The sequence below is a fragment of the Gobio gobio genome, assembly GCF_949357685.1.
Source record: "Gobio gobio genome assembly, chromosome: 14".
Classification (NCBI taxonomy): Eukaryota; Metazoa; Chordata; class Actinopteri; order Cypriniformes; family Gobionidae; genus Gobio; species Gobio gobio.
The window spans coordinates 40,669,325-40,691,477 of NC_137107.1; the positions used below are offsets into that span (position 1 = coordinate 40,669,325).

The window sequence follows — 22,153 nt, forward strand, 5'->3', positions numbered from 1 at the left end:
TTCACTAGGAGTTCAAACTGATCAGATAGATTTGCCACTTTGGCCAACAGAAAGTTGCTTGGTTTGAAAGTGACCTGTCTAGGCGTTTTTGGCGTGAAATTTCCCCATTGACCTTTACTCCAAAAATATAGCAACATTTGACCAGCTTTCCTCTCTTTTTTCCTGTAGGCCGTTGGAGTAACCTGTACAAGCTCCCTTATAACTGGATCGGAACGGGTCATGTTGTGTACAGAGGAGGGTTTTACTATAATCGTGCCTTCACGAAGAACATCATTAAATACGATCTCAGGCAACGGTACGTAGCCTCCTGGGCTCAGCTTCACGACGTCGTCTATGAAGACACCACACCTTGGAAGTGGAAAGGCCACTCTGATATCGACTTCGCCGTGGATGAGAACGGACTTTGGGTCATTTACCCTTCTGTTGACGATGACTACGGACAGGGCGAGGTCATTGTAGTCAGTAAACTAGATCCCAGTGACCTGTCGGTCAAAAAGGAGACCACGTGGAGGACGAGACTGAGGCGAAATTCATTCGGGAACTGCTTCATAATATGTGGCGTCCTCTACGCGGTGGACATTTACAATCAGAGGGAAGGGGAGGTTTCGTACGCATACGACACGCTCACAGGGGCCGAGGCGTCTCCGCGTTTGCCTTTCATTAACGAATACGGGTTCACAACACAAGTCGATTACAACCCTAAAGAGAAGATTCTGTACGCCTGGGACAATGGACACCAGCTCACCTACAACATCAACTTTGTAGAGCAGGAAAAGAAATGAAAGCAGACTTTATCAATGCCCTCTACTCTACTCTGCAGCGAAGCAAAAGCCACTTCCTGTGTATCTGATCACGACTGCCTCATTGGATCCACTGACAAACGCCCTCATGAAACAGTTCATCACGTCCTCATGAACTTTAATAGACATTTGTTCGAGATTATATAAGGACAAAGGGATTACATAACTGCTTAGTAGTTACGTGCTGCTCTACAGTTCTAGAATCCACTGCCAGTTCTAGAATCCTGACAAACGGAATCTAAAGACCCTTTCACATGATTCACGTTAACATTCCCAATGCACTGAACTCCATGGAGCGAAGCGCCAAGCTATTACCTATTATCAAGCAAGTATCTTTGACCCATTTTGAAGTGCAACAAATGGTTACCACGCAGTTACACAAAGCTTAACGTTAACCAGTTTCAACTTTGATCCCACATGCCACTGACCTTTCAAAGCATGATTATTGGACAATTCGCATGATGTTCCTGGTTTTTTGCTACTTAGAAACCCAGTAAAAATTGCCCTTCTGTGACAAGATAGAACTTTGCAGGTAAAAAAGTCACACAAGAAACTTGTCCTAATGCGATTCATGTGAAAGGTTCTAAAGAGCTTTCAGCTACGGCTTGTAAAAATGTTCATAGATTTTTTAAAATATCTATTAAATAAAGTTTACATAATTTACACTGTCCTAACCAGGCATGCCGCAATAAACCGCCAAACGATAACATATATGTATATAGTAAAATGTATTAAATTTAAGTAATTTTAAGTAATTAAATGTAAGTAATGCCAAATTTGTATTTATTTTTTTTTAAATCTAAAAAACAACTTTACTTGAGAAGCAACAATGCATAAAATAATTTAATACCGGTGTATTTGTGACCCTGGACCCCAAAACCAGTCATAAGGGTCAATTTCTTGAAATTGAAATTTATACATCAATAAATAAGCTTTCCATTGATGTATGGTTTGTTAGGATAGTACAATATTTGGCAGAGATTTGAAAATCTGGAATCTAAAAGTGCAAAAAAATCTAAATATTGAGAAAATCGCCTTTAAAGTTGTCCAAATGAAGTCCTTAGCAATGCATATTACTACTAATAATGCATTATATATATATATATATATATATATATATATATATATATATATATATATATATATATATATATATATATATATATATATATATATATATATATATATATATATATATATATATATATATATATATATATATATATATATATATATATTATTATTATTTTATTTTTTTATAGCAGGAAATGTACTAAATATCTTCATGGAACATGATCTTTACTTAATATCCTAATGATTTTTGGCATAAGAGAAAATCAATAATTTTGACCCATACAATGTATTGTTTAGCCTGACAAGCCAGACCCACATCAAGATGTTGGGTCTGGGAACACACCATTGGCAGGCCTCAATCCGAGGGGTGGGATAAACGGTTGTCTTTCAAATTCCCTCCGCACGCAATAGGACAGCGCTACAACCAACAAGAGCAACGAAGAAGGTGAAGCGGAGCTGGTTGATAGATTCAACTTTTGCCATATCCGGTAGGCAAAACTCCGAACACATCTTCCTTTCTTAAGAATGACTTCAGTGCCGTTCTTTGTTCTTTCCTCAAAGAAAAGCTTAACTCCAAGTCTTCCAGAGTCGCGGCCAAAGCCGATTCTAAAGACCGCTGTTCGCCAGCTTCTTTGTTTACAAGTAGCACGCGGAACCGCCACAACTCATTATGTTAAGCCCGTCCACCGACTAGAGTTTGGTTTTTCCAGCTCGCAAGCCAACGGAGAGTTGCTAGACGCCCTGACTGCAAATTATATTTGTCTAGATTTCTAGGCTATGTATTGTTGCCACAAATATAACCGTGCGACTTATGAATTGTTTTGTGGTCCAGGGTCACATTTTGTCTTGTCACATACACAAATTTCTACCTGTTTTAAGTATACATATATGTTAAAAACAAGTTTTAAAAAATCTGCCAGTGCAGTAAGACAAAGCACATTTATGTTTTGAATGTATTCGGTTACTTCTCAAGTAAATGGATCTTGTTGAAAGGATTTTTAGATATTTTAACCAATTATACAAAAGCATTTATTAATCATAGGATTCCATGGCATCTCATTGGTCCAAAATCCTCCTCACAATTTTGTACACACTGCGGACAAATGTCTTGCATCGCTCCTGGTTAGAACACGTGTAAACCGTAAAGTTAAGAGTTCCATGACATGCTCCTCTTTACTATAAATAAAAGCTTACATGTCACGTCAACTATACCAACAACATAACGCAACCACCAATCTTTCATGCACCTGTAATGATATTTTATAAACATAACAAGCGTTCAAGACACACCTGCAGGAAAGTCGGTGTCTGTTTTCACATCAAGAATGTGCCAGAAAATTGTCTTCCAATGTTTCGGCCAACAAAGCCTCAGTGGACTGGTAAAGCACGGCATCATAATGGAGAAAGAATGCTTTGTTTGCTAATGAGAGCGTATGATTATGTTGGGGGGACTCTCTAATGACTGGGCAGGGTTACGTATAGAATGTTTAAACAGCAGTTCGTGCAAGGAAAGCCTGTGCGATGCATGGGTACGGATACATACGTCATGTATAAACAGTTTAACAGTGTTTAGTATGTTGTTGTTGTGGTTTTAAAGCGGTTTCACGTCCTTGTGACCACTGTAAATAGCAGAATATTTTGTTTTGATTGAGTTTTGGGAACACAATCTTCCCAAGAGGAAGAGATTTCTGAGACTCTGTCAACGCAGCATGTCTGATTTTAATAAACTCTAATTGGATTTTGTTAAATGTGTAGTTGGTGTTGTGAGATATATTTCTAAACATATTAAAAGAGACTGCTGGGATGGAAGTGGGAGCAGTTTCTGGTTTGTGGGTTTTGTTATGAAGCCTTGAGGGCCATTAAAATTGAAATTGACCCTATATGTCTTCTTAATGGATGTCTTATTGTGACTGATTCATCTGTGCACATTTGTGTTTTCTGGTTTTGTAATCTTTAATCAAAATTGATATCCAATGAAATGATCACTTTTCACAATCAAATCGATGGGAAAATGGGGAAAATGTTGCAGCCAATGGATAAAATCATGTCCTGCTGTTTAATAAATAAAAAAATAAAAAAATCATAAATATGTCACAATATGGCAGTAAAGTCGGTTGCAACTTCCATTTCATGCTGACTTGACAACTAAAAAATTGATAGGCTTTATAATACTTAACAGCTTGTTACAGAATATTTTATTGGTAGCGGTCTGAGAAAAAATTTTGCTGAGAAAAAATTTTGCTGAGAAAAAATCTGTCACATTTTGAGCTCTAAAATAAGAAACTGCATTGCATTGTGGGAGACGTTGTAAATAGTTCTCCATTATGAAGGAAATTAAGTAAATAATATCCAAGTTCCCAGTCAAAGAGAATGCTAATTATCATAAATTAGGATCTTATTTACTTAATTTCCTTCATGGTGCAATAATTTTTACAGACAATATTTGGTTGCACATGGTTACATAGTCAAAACCTAAGTATAATTTAATGACTTATATGTAACAAATTTTAAACAATAAAATTATGGTATAACTTTTATTAAAAGCCTCCTAATTTTGTTTTGGATGTCTTTACATGCATCAAAGGTCAAAAAACACTTTAATTTTTTCATATTATACATTGCACACCACAGATTTCAATGATTCTCAAACAACTCGTTTCAGTATAAATCAGTATCTCTTAATCCCTCCTTTCTGAGAGCTACTCTGCTCTGATTGGTCAGACGGCCCATTCTGTTGTGATTGGTTTATGACTTACAGCGCTCATGTTGGAAGCTAAACGCCCATTACCATATCTGAACTTCAGCTCTGGAGGCTTCCTAAAGCAAAGTGATAGATCAAACTGTAAAGACGGTAACAATGCCTTTGATTTTACCCTATCAATCCGAGTGCAAGTCCGATGATGAAACATTGGAAGAACTAGTTATTCAACCTGAACCTCCATTAAAAGGACGGCTTGAGCAGGACGTTTCTCGGTGATACCCTACTCAGTTTGAGGTACATTATGAGATAATTCCTTAACAAGTGTATGTCCATCAACAAACCCATGTGTATATTTCTAATTTATTGCGGCGCACATGCGGGAACTGTATCAATAACAGCGCATATGTTAGCCCAGCACTAACGTGAATGACTGATGTAACATAGACGTTGGTAAAACAAATCTTTCTCCATCCTTTATCTTTACTCAAAGTAGTAAGAACGACAGACAGTCTGCCTTAAAGGGATAGTTCACCCAAAAATGAAAATTAGCCCATGATTTACTCACCCTCAAGTCATCCTAGGTGTATATGACATTCTTCTTTCAGACGAATAAAATCTGATTTATATTACAAAAGTCCAGGCTAATCCAAGTGTTATTATAGCAGTAATAGTTGTTCTGTTTTTGAAGTCCATTAAAAATGCATCCATCCGTCAAATAAAGTGCTCCACGCGGCTCCGGGTGTTAATAAAGGTGCATTTGTATAAGAAAACTATCCATATTTAAAAATGTATAAAGTAAAGTTTCGGTCGACCTCCTTCCGTGTTCAATTTTTGGAAAAAGTGTTGAAAGGTCCTCTGCCGATCGAAAGACTAACGCAACCAGGTACGCTCGTCATGACGTCACGTATGCATCTTGAGTTTCACTTTCAACTTTCAACACTCTTCCATGCAAGGCGATCGGCTGGAACTTTACTTGTTAAAGTTTTAAAAATGGATATTTTTCTTACACAAATGCATCGATTCGCTTCAGAAGGCCTTTATTAACACCCCGGAGCCGCGTGGAGCACGTTATTCGATGGACAGGTGCATTTTTTATGGACTTCAAAAACAGAGCAACTATTATTCCAATTATAATGCTTGGATTAGCCAGGACTTTTGTAAAATAACTCTGATTGTGTTCATCTGAAAGAAGAATGTCATATACACCTAGGATGACTTGAGGGTGAGAAAATCATGGGCTAATTTTAATTTTTGGGTGAACTATCCCTTTAATAGACACAGTTTTAGGTAATAGAGACTCACAGCTGCTTAACAGAAGTATTTCAGTAAGACAGTAAAAACGTGAGTTAGCCGGAAACATTGCTACACAATAAACACAAAACTAACGTTACGTATTTTGAACACCCGGAAGAAAATATATACATCAATAATTATTCGTACTTACGTTGTGATTGTGTTACATTTAGTACAATTCTATCACTACTGCTTTGAAAATGACTGTGAAAGGACTATACACAGTTTTTTTCATTAAAGGGTTAGTTCATCCAAAAATTAAAAAAAAAAAAATGTATTACTCACCCTCATGCCGTTCCACACCCGTAAGTCCCCCATTCATCTTTGGAACGCAAATTTTTGCATTTTTGTTGAAATCCGATGGCTCAGTGAGGCCTGCATAGCCAGCAATGACATTTCCTCTCTCAAGATCTACACCTTCTCCTTGCACTTTCAGGTCTTGCTCGCTTGTCATTGGTCAGCTATCAAAAAGGTTTTTCAACTTTAAAAGACGCGCTGAGATGCAGAAAAAGACGTCGGTGTTGGCGTTTAAAAAAGCGCTCATGAATTTTTTGAAAACACGGTTTACTCCATAGGATTATAATGTAAAACAGACGCTGGCAGCTTCAAAAAAGACGTCAAGTGTGAGCGCAGCCTAAGTCGTTATTTATTTTTTTGGCGCACAGACAATATTCTCATTGCTTTATAATATTAATATTGAACCACTGTACTCACATGAACTGATTAAAATATGTTTTTAGTAAAATATGGATCTTGAGAGAGGAAATTTAATTGCTGGCCATGCAGGCCTCACTGAGCCATCGGATTTCACCAAAAATATCTTCATTTGTGTTCCGAAGATGAACGGAGGACTTACGGGTGTGGAACAGCATGAGTGAGTAATAGATGACATTATTTAAATTTTTTGGTGAACTAACCCTTTAAGGATCTATGACTGAATTCACAGGGTGTGTTTTATCAGCCTTTGTTGCAATGCTAGTGTTGATGCCGGTAGATAATTGGTCAGATAATGTGTTTTCGAGCGGGTTTCATTCGCTGATGGGCGGTTCTGTGTGGTAGTCCAGTGTTTTTGGCAGAAGTCACCGTCTGTAAATCATTCAGATTAACTCGAGAGACGTTTGTTTTAATAACTGTGGAGTGATGTTATGGAGAATGAAACTGTAAAATCTGTAATCTGCAATTAATCAAACTCACAATAAAGAGAATCAGGCAGCGGATGAGAGACGTGCCTGAAAGCACTTTGTGGTTTTGGCTGCAGCTATACAGATAATTTGAGGAGAAGAGGGACAATAGTTTCTCAGAAAATACAGATGTGAGGATGTTTGAGCATTGCTGTTAATAATTCACATTTGGTAACATTACAGATATATATTTTTTTTAGCCAGAGTTATTAATGTTACCTATAATAAAAACTGAAATAAGCTTGTTGGCAGGGCCAAGTTTGCTTAGTTTGAGTTTAAAGGTGCAGTGTGTAGTATTTATGAGGATCTATTGACTGAGAGATTACAATAAACTCACCATTTTGCGCCGACATGTTTCTATGCTACTGTTTTGTGCTACCATGCTACTTCTATGCTACTGACAAACTGCTCTACAGAGCGCTAGCTACTCTCTGCTGTCACAGACAATGACATCTTTGTCCTGTTTTGGCCACCGTAGCTTCTCTATGTGCTTCGAAAGGGAGGGGTGAGCGGTGGACGGTTGCAATTCACAACCCCACCGCTAGATGCAGCTAAAATTTACACAGTGCACCTATAAGTACTAAAATAACTAAAACAAAAACTACAGACATTTTTAAAGAATCGAATACAAAAAAAAAAAAATTCTCAAACTTTAAAATTAACATGTAAAAATAAAATCTAATTCAAAATGTTAACAGTATATAACTTTTTGTCAAAGACTACATCCAGATCAAATTCAAAATGATGATCAAAACACATATGGAGTAGATCGAGTCCATCAACAACCCCAAAGCTTCACAGTCCTGCAGCTCGTCCTGGGTCAGCACTTAATTCGGTAATACTAGGCAGTTTTGATGCTGTTTAATGTTGATGATCGCGTTATTCTACATATACATATGCTTACATTTGCTATCGCTTGTTTCTGCTTCTTCTTCACATGTGTTTTGATCAGGAAACTCAGTATTCTTTCAGAAGATGTGTAATAGCGCCAGTGAAAACACAGAAAGCCGGAAATTTCCGTCATTGGTGGGGAAGCGCTGGCTCATAAATTACGGAAGGTTCTGTCAATGGCGGGGAAAGAGTTAATAGACACGGCACTTCCTTGACAATCAAAATAGAAATAATGCTTTACAATCAAGTCTGTTAAAGAGCTACATATGGCAATTTTATCTGTTCAATAAAATACTCTACTCATCTGTTGAGTAATAAAAACAACATTTCAATGTGGCTATTATACAACATTTTAAATCCCTCAGTTCTCGCCAAGCCAATGTTGATTGTTTTATTACAAGCGCTGTCACGTTTTCTTTTTGCCAACAGCTGTTCAGCCTTTTTTTTAAACGGTTGATTCCCCGGAGGTTAGAAATTTAGCAGTCAACCTTTCTCGCTCGTTGTGACAACTAACCTATGTCACTCCCACACTATAGGGAGAGTGGGGTAAAGTGAGACATTTTTTACATTTGCTCCCCTCTAAGCGAGTTAAAATGATATATCAGTAAAATTGACACATTTCCCTTTAATTCAGGATCTTTCCTAGCAATGCAAATTATCAGAATGTATTCAGGACGAAGGTCAGTGAAAAATGATTGTTTTTTAAAAAGTCGTCTTTTTCCCAATGTCTCACATTACCCCGTTCCCCCCCACACACACGTCACAGTAACCGGAGCAACTTTTCTCTATTTACGGATATGACGAGACACACACGGGTGAGTGACGTATACTTAATTTCCTGAGAAAACCTCCTGTCAGGTCTAAAATATAAACACTGATAACAGGCTTACCATAGTAGTCAATCAGGGTAATGATGATAATAGACGAGTAGATAGTAATAGACAATTTTTTACAGTGCACAGTGCTGGAAAGACTTGGTCCAGCCAGATTAAGCAACATGGCAACTGGTTTGTTGTTGGTTCGTGGTGGTCTACCAGACCTAACCAGCTTGATTCACCAGCTCCAGCAGTGGATGTTCTGCTGACACATACATTCAGGGCATATGTGTTTGTGCATTTGTTAAGGTCTCAGGGGTTTCAGGGATTAAAAGTGAGCCCCAGATTAGATAGAACAGAGGAAACTCACTCGCATTATCTAGCATCTCATCCTGTGGTAGTAGGGGTTACTTAGCTACAGTCCTCCGTTTGTGCTTCTACACACAGACACCAAAGTGTCATATGTGATCATTTAATGGCCAAAAGCAACAATCCCTCTGAGGCTTCCTGGGGTTAAGTGCTGCAGTCATGGGCACGTTTGATAAATGGGTTTTGTGATTGTTCTTATGGTTCATTCCAGGGGCATAGCCAGTGGGCGGGCCTGACGGGCACAGGCCCGCCCACTATGATGACTATGCCCCCCCAGTTTATTATACAAATATAATAATATTTGTTAAATAGCAGTTGTTTAAATTATTTTAACGCTATTACAAAATTATTATAACATCTCAAATACTGAAATAAATAAAATGTTTTTTACAGTCTATGGTTTTTGCATAATGCTTGTTAGGTAATTAGGTGTCAGGCTGTCTCATGTATGTTGCGCGGCTCGAGCCTGTGAGTTCATGAAGTGTGTTTACCTATTCACTTAGCCGATAATTTGCAGTTGTGTGATATAAAAAGGACTTTTAAAAAAATCGCATTCAGGCCGCAAAATAATGCTACTTATTATAATTCGTTAATATGTTTCAATTCCAAGCGCAGGTTCATTCTGTAAAGCTGGGAACACGCCATCAGTATCTGTCAGTTGTGATAGTGTAGGGGTAAGGTGCGTGGCTCTAAGTTTTGACGCAATTCAACCTGCGGTTCGAATCCACCTTTTGCCGAACTTGCTGTACTTCCTTTTCTCATCACATATCAGATCGTAAAGGCGTTTATTTTCAATAAAAATTAAGAAAATATTTGAAAAGTGGAAATAAAGTGTCTAACGTTTGTTGTAACTGCTGCTCATGTTTTGTATGTGGACAGGTTGTAGCTACAGTTTTGGTTTATGTAGACAGTGACACCCCCGCCACAAAACACAAAAGTAACTTGACGCTTCAAAAGAGAATTGTATGAATTAAATCGTTACACCAGCAGGTGGCGACAAGTAACTGTTATAAAATGTATTTGTCATTGAATCATTCATTTAAGAGATTTGTTCAAAACTGCTGATTCATCCAGTAATAAAAAGTCCTTATGAGTGAGTCATTGGATCATTTGTTCAAACTGATTTAAAAAAAATGTAAGCTCAATGTAACACAGCTCGTTGTTATGGGAAGAAGGAGGCGGGAACTGGCGAACATTTAAAGACTTTAATAAATAAATGAACAAAATGAAAGTAAAAGCGGCAGCCCCTCACGGACGACTGCCGCTCACACACACACATAACAAACGTAAACAAAACACAACGTAAAGTCCAGGGGCCTCATTTATAAAACTTTGCATAGGATTTGCGTAGAAGTGGCGTATGGATGAAACATAGGACGTGCGTACGCACATCCTACACAGTTTTCCCTTTTATAAATCACAATCAATTCTAAATGTAGCGCAGCTTTTGAGGCTTCATGTCATGCCCATAGTTGACCATAAATAGCCGTGAAACGCCCACAAATTAATATTCATTGATTGCGAAATCATGGCAAACACAGAGAGGAAATAAAAAAAACGTAACTTCACTCAATGTGAGGTAGAAGTTATCGTTGGCGAGGTGGAAAAGAGGAGGAAAATGTTGTTTGGAGGGCACAGAGTGGGCATTACTAATGCCAAAAAGGCACTTGAATGGCAAAAGGTTGCAGACGCCGTAAATGCTGTAGCCTCACAACCTCGGACCGTGGCCGAAATAAAAAAGAAATGGTCGGACATCAAAGTCGAGGCAAAAAAGCGTCTAGCGCTCCATCGCCAGAGTGTGTCTGCAACGGGTGGGGGAAAGGGGACACCGGAGCTGACCCCTCTTGATGAGAGACTGGCGGCAATTATTGGGGAATCCCTATTAAGTGGAGTGGTGACTGAGGCGGTGGGGGACACTGACGCGCCAGATGCGCCAGATGACACAGGTAAGTGAAATAAGTAAAATGAATGCAGTCAAGTCACATGTATGTAGGCTACACAATTACAGTTTATTCATATAGAACAATCTTTATTTCAGTCGCTGGGTGTTCCAGCGGGGCCGGTTACGATGCTACAGCGGAGCAGCCGTCTGGACCCAGACGTGATGGAGCATTTTATTTCCATCCATTTAATTGCATCTGACAAGCTACAGATGTCGGTTATCATCTACGTGGATAGTTTTGTACATTATTTCGTTCTGTTTACCATATTATTTATGCGGATGAATTGCATAACATGCCAATATTATTGCAGAACATATATCACTTTTCTTTTTGCAAATATGTGTTAATTTGCATTTCTGTTGTAATTTTCGTTTGATTTTGTTTGTTTTACACCGCAAATCAATCAAACGGGTGTTCGTGTAGGCTGTTAATTGTAAGACTTGCTTTGTGAAGTCTTAATGTTATTTATGAGAGGCAGTATTGCAATTCTTCCACACAACGGTCTACAGTTTCACACACTTTCACGTGTTTCTTCCATCTGCCGACGGTGTCGCCATTTCTCATTTCACCCGTTTTTGTGCGTACGCCTGGGTCAGAGCTTGCGTGAAGGACCGCACATTTTCCCGTCAAGTTTGCTTTTTATAAATACCAATTATTGCGTAGAGAGCGGCGTACGCCTTCTTTTGTGCGTACGCAACGTTTATAAATGAGGCCCCAGGCCTGGTCCTCTCTTGTCCTTCACTGGTGTCGTTCGTCCTTGTATGCCTCCGGGCTCCCTCATGAGAGGACTCGAGACCGGTGTGCCTCGCATGTGACGCTCATTCTCAATCATGCACCGGTCTCGCACGCTCCTCCCACGTCTCTCGCTCGCCAACCTCGCCACACTCACAATTCTGCTGTTCTCACAATTTTAACACGAAGACAATAACAGTATTGTTTTCAAAATCTTGCACTTTAAAAAACGTTTTCAAAAGCTTGCGGCTTTCAGGCCCCCAAAAGGATGTTGTCAAGGTTTTAAGTTTTTAGTGTTGTGTGAACCGGCCAGAGTTGTTGGAAAAAAGAGTGTTGCGACTCCCATTGGAATTAGAGAATGCGGAAGCAATGCAAGTCGTGGGGCAAGATTGGAATAATTATCAGGTCAAATGAAGGCATTGTCATTTCTTTTAATAAAAACATGGCTTCTAAATTAACGTTGCAGATAGCAGGCGGTAAGTGGAATGTTATTAAAAAGAGATGTTTGTGTATGTTTTTATTGATCGTGACAGCAGTAATTAATCAAATGATTGTGAAGAGCATTATAACCAGGCATAAACCCAAACCCACGAACGGAGTTGTGCGCACTTTTGGTATTTTATAGAGCTGATTCAGGTGTCTGGCCTGTGAGATCGGGAATTGTGACATACAAATGTTTGCACCATCTACATAATTTCCTAATGAAATACATTATAAAATATTTTTTGTGTAAAGGATGCAGTCAGATTTATCCTTTGAGAATTCCTTCTTCAGTGTGAAAATGTGCAAAAACCAAGCAAAACACAAGGAAATGAGCAGCTTTAGTTTGGAGCTGATCCTGATGTCAGAATAACAGTGATTCTTCATGGATTCCCTTAAATGGGAGAATCATCAAAATAAGTAAACAATTCGGATTTCCAGGACCTTTCTTAGCTTTCATGGGAATATGAAAGTGACTCTGTTCTTTGTCTCTGGAGCAAATTTTGAATATCACTTCTAAATTAAGAAACTTAAGGAGGCCGTTCTCTTTGAATTGTGTATTTAAGCATGGCAGAGAATGATTTGTTTTGGACTTGTCCCAGAAGAGAAGTCTGAAGAATAGCAGGATATTCATATGCAATAACATAACGAATGTGTCTAAATATGATATGATCAATCAGTTATGACAACATATGTTTGCTTTAACTCATCAAAATAAGTTAAGCAATAAGTTCTACTTTTTTTTGTAGTTATACAAGTCAAGTCAGTTTAATGTAGCCTGTAAACCTGAAAACTCAAAAAAGTTTAAGTAAACAGAACTTGCAGATTTTTATTTTGTACTTAACTTTGCTCTTAACTTAGTAAGCTAATTCATACATTTAAATGAAAACTTTTTTAGTAGTGCAAACTTGGCTAGCTTTAACTAGCTAATTCAATAAATGTTACTTTGCTAATTGCAAAAAAAAAAAAATGCTTTGATAGCATTAGCATAGCATAGCACTTGCTGAATGAGTACGGCAATATAGAACATTTAACATATATTTGCTCTCAAACTGCGCTGATGCTACACTCGTCACCAACATAACAGACACTTCTAAACTAGCATAGCAAAACATTAAACACTACTAAATCTCCCACTTAATATTAATCTTGCACAAAAAAAACATTATATAACACTGTTTTAGCATTTACTCTCCCTTTTGAGTGTTATGACAAAGCATGATGGGAAATAGAAATCCTAGCCCAATTTCAGTGAAATTTAAGTTAGTCTAAATTAAAAGAAACAAGTCCATAAAACTCAAAACAATGAAACAATTCAGATTACTACAAATGTTTCAGTTTGGTGAACTCAAAAGAAAAAGACAGTTCTAAATACTATTAAAAGTTCATTTGTTTGAATTAATTTGTTTAATTTGAGTTGGCTCTACTCAAACCAATTAATTATTTTGAATATTAGGGTTTACAGTGCCATTTAAGTTGAAATGACTTAGACATCCAAGTTGATTGTCCTTAAAAATTTAAGGCAGCAATGATTTTACAGTGATAAAGGCTTCAATTAAATTAATGAATGAATGAGTAAATCAATAAAATCTGTGTTTTTTCCCTCTTTGTATGCTCTTAGTCACCATGAAATCAAAATGGACAATTATTTTTTTTATGGAATATTGCTGTATTTATTATAAATGATTTATCCGTGCAAATCACTATTTAAAAAAAAAAAAATGCATGTGCCCTCATGATCTTTAATTAAAACAACGTTCCCTCTTTCTTGCAGCAAGATGCCGTTTCACTGGGATATTCATCACAATTGGGAAGAAAAACACAATATTCATGCCGACTTTACAAACAAAACGTGGTTTTCACAGCAATGACATAGAAGATCAATTTTCAGTTCCCCAAAGAACCTTTCAGTGAGCAGTTCCTAAAAGAAGCTTTTTTCTCTTAGTGTGAAGAACTTTTTCTTTAGAAAAAAAAAATAGAGAATTGTTTGCCACTATAAAGAACCTTGTGCAATTGAAATTTCTTCACGGATGCAAATAAAGAACCTTTATTTTTAAGAGTGACTTCAAGTCTCCAGTGGAGAGAATGTGTCTATCTATTTAAGAGGCATCTGAAGGTTTTTTGCACTCAGCTGACCTTGGCTATTCAGTCAATAGCAAATGCTTTTCTACAAATATCATGTGTCTGTCTGTATCGCAGCTCAAACACTCACACACAGTCCTTCAGAAACAGATAAGAGAGACTCAGAAACAACACAACGGAGTCTTTCATTATTCGACTGGAACTGGAGGCGAGGAAAGATCTGCACATGGACAAAAACACACACACAATTCATGTTTTATGGGGACTTTCCATAGACATAAGGATTTTTATATTGTACATAGTAGACAGTGATTATGAGGATATCATCTGCCGTTTGAATATGTGGGGTTAGCAATTAAAGCAAATGATAAGACATTTTTTTGCCAGAAAAAACATTAAACAGCACTGCAATGCAAAATGCAATTTGAATTCTTTAAATAAGGTCTCAGTGCCAGTAAATAGTCTGTGATCTCAAAGAAAACGATTTTCTTTGTCTCTCACACAAATACACGTTTACATCTGGATTTATTAAAAGCGAATACTTCTACAGTTTACTTGCCTAACAAATATTCAACAAAGCACCTGAACACATTCCAGCCCTGTAAGACAGTGATTCGCCTCTTTTAAATAAATAAATGTTTGATTTCACCCATCTTCATTCTCAATTGACTTGGTGTCTTGAAATTACAAGGCTTAATGGTTTCTTCATAAGAAATCCATTTAATGAATGCACACAGATCGATGGCTCAGATCTGTGGTATAGGAAGCACATAAGATTCAAAGTGAGAGCGGATGGTGTGTGCATGTGTGTTAGATCTTCAGTTGGATTTCATCATTGTTGATGTACGGCAGATCTTTCTTTGTTTCAATAATCCGATTAGCTCGAAGATAAACGGCCTCTGAGAACTGAGATGTTATTCTTCTCTCCATATGAGCACAACTGTATTTGCTTGTGTAATCACAATATTTTGCTCTGACCTTTCAGATGTGCTTAAAGGATTAGTTCACTTTTAAATAAACTTTTGCTGATAGTTTACTCACCCCCATGCCATCCAAGATGTCCATGTCTTTCTTTCTTCAGTCGAAAAGAAATTAAGGTTTTTCATGAAAACATTCCAGGATTTTTCTACATATAATGGACTTCAATGGGCACCAAACGGTTCAATGTCCAAATGACAGCCTCAAAGGGCTTTAAATGATACCAGACGATGAATAAGGGTCTTATCTAGTGAAACGATCGGTCATAAAAAAAAATAAAAAAAAGATAGCACTAGCAAACTTTAAGCAATAAATATATAAATACAAAGTATGAATGCCAAAAATAAATAAATGAATAAGTAATTTATGAGAAAATAAAATATCAAACTATTTAATTTTAAGATAGCACTAGCAAACTTTAAGCAATAAATAAATAAAAACAGAGTATGAATGCCAAAAATAAATAAATAAATAAATAAATAAATAAATAAATAAATAAATAAATAAATAAATAAATAAATAAATAAATAAATAAATAAATAAATAAATAAATAAATAAATAAATAAATAAATAAATAAATAAATAAATAAATAAATAAATAAATAAATAAATAAATAAATAAATAAAAAGTAATTTATGAGAAAATAAAATATAGAACTATTTATTTTTTAAGATAGCAATAGCAAACTTTAAGCAATAAATAAATATGTAAAAATAAAGTTTGAATGTCATAAATAAATAAATGTAATTTTATGAGAAAACTAAATATCGGACCATTTAATTTTCCTTTTTTAAAATAAATAAATAACAAAAAACAAAGTATGAATGTCATTGTATTATAAAACAAAATATATATTAATAATAAAAAAAAAAAAAAAAAAAAAAAAAAAAAAAAATATATATATATATATATATATATATATATATATATATATATATATATATATATATATATATATATATATATATATATATATATATATATATATATATATATATTACATTTTTAAGATAGCACTAATAAATACATATGACTGTCATTTTAGGAGGAAAAATATCAAACATATTTCATTTTTAAGATGGCATTGGCACTAGCAAACTTTAAGCGATAAATAAAAAAAGTGTAAATGCCATTGAATTAGAAAACAAAATGTCATTTAAGTCAATAATTGGCATTTAATTTTTAAAATAGTGCTAGAAATAAAAATACAAAGCACTTTGAATAAAGCAATAAATGTACTTTCCAAAATTATGCTCAAAAGATTTGTCACATGCACTGTACCCAATAGTCTTGGCTCCGCCTCTTTAATGAAACTGTGTGTTAGCCCCTCCCCTCTGTCAATGACACGCCACCTTTTCAGACCTCTAGGGAGTCTGGTATCCATTTAATCATGGAGTCATAAAAATGAGACCCAGTTCACTTGTGTTATACATTTCCACACCAACCAGTATAGTTCTCCAGCTACATTATCATTATTACTAACTGAAACACCGGTCAGCACCTCCACCCGGCCATCCATTAGCTGATGAAGGAATGACACCAGTGTATGATGGTAGGAAGGGCTCCAAAATCTCAATGAGTGAGACTCTCCTTGAAATCACTAGATCCAGTGGAGTGAGTGGCTGTTTGTTTATATATTTCTGGATCAGGTTTGTTGTGGGATGCTGGACCTCACTGTAAAATGCGCAGCAAAGAATTATGATTAAAACCCAACTCCATAACCGCAGGATAGATCAGAAACAGACAGATGGTAAACTTGGTGGTCTAGCACTAATTCAAATCAGCGCTAACCTCACAATACTCTGCAGTAAGAGCCAAACTGCTCTGTATACAACTATGGAGGAAAATAGATTGTATAGTAAACTATATGCAGTGTAGGGTGTAGTTGTGTTAAAATATGCATACTTTCCACTATGTTTGAGTATTAAACTTCAGTGCATATTTCTACCCATGCTGTTTGTGAGTTATGAGTTATCAGACTTTGGATTTTCCAAAAATCAATCAATAAATATTGCAGTCTAAATCAACCTTTATCAATTCTAAATTGCATTTTTTTTGGTGGTAGGAATTATTGGCACCCCATGTAAATACGATCAAACATGTCTGTACAAATAAATCTGCATTGTTTATCATTTCGATCTTTTGTTCAACAAATTTGCAAAAATCTAATCTTTCATTGAAGTAAAAGAATTTAAAGTGTGGGGTAAATCACAAAATAAATGCTTCAAAACACGTTAGCCGTAATTATTGGCACCCTTTTATTAAATACCTTTTGCAACCTTCTTTTGCTAAGATAACAGTCTTCTCCTATAATATCGGATGAGTTTGGTGAACATCTGACAAGGGACCAGAGACCATTCCTCCATACAGAATCTCTCCAGATCCTTCAAATTCCCAGCTCCATGTTGGTGCTTCTTCAGTTCAGCCACTCATGTTCTAGGGTTCAGGTCAGGGGACTGGGACAGCCAAGCAGAAGCTTCATTTTGTGCTCAGTGACACATTTGTGTGTTGATTTTGACACATTGTCCTGATGAAAGATCCAACCATGGCCCATTATAAGATTTCTAGCAGAGGCTGTCAGGTTTTGATTTTTTTATCTGTTGATATTTGATAGAAATGTATCTGAACAAGATGTCCAGGACCTCCAACAAAAAAATAGGCTCACAATATTAAAGACTTCAGTGATTTAGCATTAAGCTTTGTATTTAAACTGGGTAATTTATGCAGGAGAAATGTGAAATTATTTTTGAATTTGGTGCCTTCTAGACTGAGAAAAGACAGAAAATGTATTTTTGTCTCATGTGGATGAAAGACAACAACTCCCAGAATGCACTTGCTTCGCTGCCCTACGAGGCCACTCCGTACGTTTTGATCTTCATAGTAATACAATCATTTCGTTCAGTTAGAGAATAAACACTACAATTAAAAACTGAACGTGTCTTTTCAATAAAGTGTGAGTGAGCCGAACGAAAGTCACGGCACAGATGCAGCAGTGTCAGATTTCCTTCGTCACGAAGAGCTGAGGTAACGTTAAGCGCCAGTCTGGCACGTTTTTAGATCGCATATGGAAGCTAAACTATCCCAGGAATTCATTGAAAAGTTGAAACACTCACTTTACTCTGCACCGCGCTCCGTCTGTGCTGTGCGTGAGATCTCTCCCCTATGGGCGGGTTGATAACATGCAGAACAGCTCCATCTAGTGGCTGTAGTGTTTGCCTCTGGCCAAAAAATCCTCCGATGACGCAAAATGACGATATTTGCGTCATCAGAGGATTTTTCCAGAAATAAAATGCATAATTCTCTCGTCTCAGGGGGATATGAGGGGGGAATGTACCATAATTTGAATATACTACCAGGTTTCTACTGATACAAAGCCTAATGCTAAATCACTGAAGTTACCCTTTAATGATCCAGCGGTATATTTAGCCGTAGACATGGGGTACTTTTATCCCTGTTTGCACCAAACCCATCTGGTGGGTTTGCTGCCAAAAAGCTCTTTTTCAGTTTCATCTGATCATAGAATCTGGTTCCTTTTGAAGTTCCAGTCGTGTCTGACAACTAAATATGCTGGAGTTTTTGGAAAGAGCAAGGAGGATTTTTCTTGAAACACTCCCAAACAACATGTGGTGATGTAAGGGTTGTTTCTGACCTCAAGACTCAACTAATCTCTGCAATTCTCCATCTGTGATCTTAGTCCACTCAAACACATGTCCTCTTCCAGGCAGATTTGTAACATATTTTGTTGACTGGAACTTCTTAATTATTGCCCTGATGGTGGAAATGGGGATTTTCAATGGTTTAGCTATTCTCTTACAGCCACTCTCTATTTTGTGAAGCTCAACCGTCTTTTGCTGCACATCAGAACTATATTCTTTGGTTTTACTCATTGTGATGAATGATTAAGGGAATTTGGCCTTTGTGTTTCTTCATATTTATACTCCTGTGAAACAAGAAGTCATAGCTAGACAATTTCATGTTCCTAGTCACATTGGTGTGCTAAAAAATGTAAATATGAACAGGGTTGCCAATAATTGTGGCCAACGTGTTTTGAAGTAAAGCATTTATTTCATAATGTGAGTTTCCTCTCACTTTCAATTGTTTTACTTCAGTAAAAGGTTAGATTTTTGAAATTTTTTTTGCATGAAAGATCACAAGGATAAACAATGTAGATTTATTTTTACAGACATCTCTGATCATATTTACCAGGGTCGCCAATAATTATGACAACAGTATATATATACACCGATCAGGCATAACATAATGACCACCTTCCTAAATTGTGTTGGTCCCCGTTTTGCTGCCAAAACAGCCCTGACCCGTCGAGTATCTGGCACTAAGATGTTAGCTGCATATCCTTTAAGTCCTGTAAGTTGCGAGGTGAGGCCTCCATGGATCGGACTTGTTTGTTCAGCACATCCCACAGATGCTCTATTGGATTGAGATATGGGAATTTGGCCAAGTCAACACCTCAAACTCTTTGTTGTGCTCCTCAAACCATTCTTGAACCATTTTTGCTTTGTGGCAGGCCCATTATCCTGCTGAAAAAGCCACAGCCACCAGGTAATACCGTTTCCATGAAAGGGTGTACATGGTCTGCAACAATGCTTAGGCACCATCTTCACCAATTCATGAGCTGTTCATTAACTGTTCATTGTCTGTATAATGGGTTTTATTAACTGTTTATTTAATGTTTACTGGGTGCCCCTGGGCAATGTGCTGCAAATACTGTCACTTTCTTTACTGTTTTGCCTCTGTGTACTTTCCCTTGTACCATTTTCTCCCTCACTCACTTTCCTTTTATCTCTCGATCACATTCCCATGTCCTTCATTTCTCACTCGATATCTCACTCATTTAATCTTGCTCAGGCCGTGGCTTGTTAAAGGCTATGTGATTAATTAGCTCATGTCACGCTCTGTTCTTTGTTACCGGGAACAAAGAGCTCTTTAGGTCGTAGATCAATGCATACCCTCTTTCAAACGGCACACATTTTTACTCATTCTCTATCTCTCCTACAAACTGAACACAGGCTTGTGGAGAAAATGCCAAATGCACAAACATGTAAAATGTCACTAACTTTTAATACACACTAGCATACATGAACATGGCTAAAGATCACTGGCTTTGCTTTATGCAGCTGACACACACACACACAAAAATATGAGTAGGCCTAATAACTCACATAAAATTTCACTTTAAATCATAAATCTCTCATCGAAATGTTGGCTTAGCAAGATAAATTGTGTGTTTCTGGATGCTGGTGATTTTCCCTCAGCTGTTGTCCCCAGAGATTGAGGTTGTGCCCTGTAAACACAACAGAAACACTCCTCAGCTGGCAGACTTGCATAGAGACAAAAGGCTCAAGGTTTTGCTGGTTAGCACAACTCTGTTAGCCCCATGCTGGTGGATACTATAACTGTTATAGTATCCACCAGCAAGGGCTAACAGGGTTGTATAGACAAGCTGCTCTATTATTTTGATATATTTTGACTCTGAAACATTATGACTTTTATGCAAAAAGGAAAGTCTCTAATGATATAATTATTGTTTACAACATGTTGACGAGATTTAATAGTTTAAAGGCGGCACACACGCATAACCAAACGTACACAAAACACAACGTAAAATCCAGGCCTGGTCCTCTCTTGTCTTGTCGTCGCTCCCCCTTTTATGCTCCCGTCACTCCTCCGTGAGACGAGACCGATGTGGCGCGCAACTGACGCTCATTATCACTCACCACCGGCCCGCCCTCACGGTCCCTCGCCTCGCTGCTTCCCACAGTACATTAAACAATCAAGACAATAAGACGGAAAGCCCTAAATTCTATATTATATAACACTAACATTGTTCCCTGTACACTGGCATGTATATAATAAAAAATATAAAGGTAATTTTTCTAGTTAACAAACTGTGGACATTGAAAGATTTTGCTGAGTCAGTGTTCATTTTAATTTAGTTTTAGTCTAGCAACTAAAAATGAATCTTGCAACTATAGATTCTATTTACACTAAGTGAAAATAAAATTTTCTTAGCGATAGATGATATTTACACTTAGTGCAAATCGCTGTAAATGCTATTTACTAAGTGAAAATAGTGATTCTAATTACACCCTATAAAAGAGCAGTTCTTTGCAATATGTGTGAAGAGTAACATGCAATTTATACTTTATTTTGACAGATACATAGTATTTGCACCTCAGTATTGTTGTACATTAACAGGATGCAATAATAACAAAGATTACATTTATTAAAATCATTAAATGGATGCCGCCTTAATGGAACAATAAAAGCCTTCCCTACACCCCCCTCAAACCCTACTCAATAAATGCTTTTATTATTATTAAAAATATTTTCATTATGTACTTTATTTCCACTTTTAGAACATTTTCTTAATTTTTATTGAAAGTAAATGCCTTTCCGATGTGATATGTGATGGGAGGGAAATGAGCGAACTAGCCAAAAGGCGGATTCGAACCCGGGTCGAACGTGTCAAAACCAAGATCATTAAGCCTTACGCAATACTGACTACGCCACTGAAGACATCAAAATGCATGATTTTTTTATTTATCTTGTTTGGCCCAACCAGGCATTGTTAGGCGGAGTGTGAATAGCACTTGCCAACAAGGCACGCTATTTGCACTTGGTGTAAATAGACACTACAATTGAAATAAACAGTGCTTTAAGTTTGTCATGTCTAACAATAGTGTCCAGGCTACAGAAACTGAATAAAGTAATCAAATGTAAAATAACAATGCATATAATAACAATCCTTGTATAAATCCTCAAGCTACTAAAGTTACTCAGTCAAGAGCAGT

At 36.8% G+C, this 22,153-nt stretch overlaps 2 protein-coding genes across 2 annotated transcripts in view; both read left to right on the forward strand.

Annotated features, from left to right (window-relative positions):
* The window catches only part of LOC307137289 (olfactomedin-like protein 2A), a 40,240-nt gene extending 38,667 nt beyond the window's left edge, over nt 1-1,573 (forward strand). Inside the window, exon 8 of the mRNA XM_079834866.1 lies at nt 169-1,573. Coding sequence (XP_079690992.1) covers nt 169-782 — 614 coding nt within the window. The 3' untranslated portion in view covers nt 783-1,573. The remainder of the gene's footprint in view (nt 1-168) is intronic.
* LOC307137479 (uncharacterized protein) overlaps nt 1-22,153 on the forward strand; it is an 890,992-nt gene that overhangs the window by 331,479 nt on the left and 537,360 nt on the right. The gene's annotated exons all lie outside the window — the stretch shown is intronic.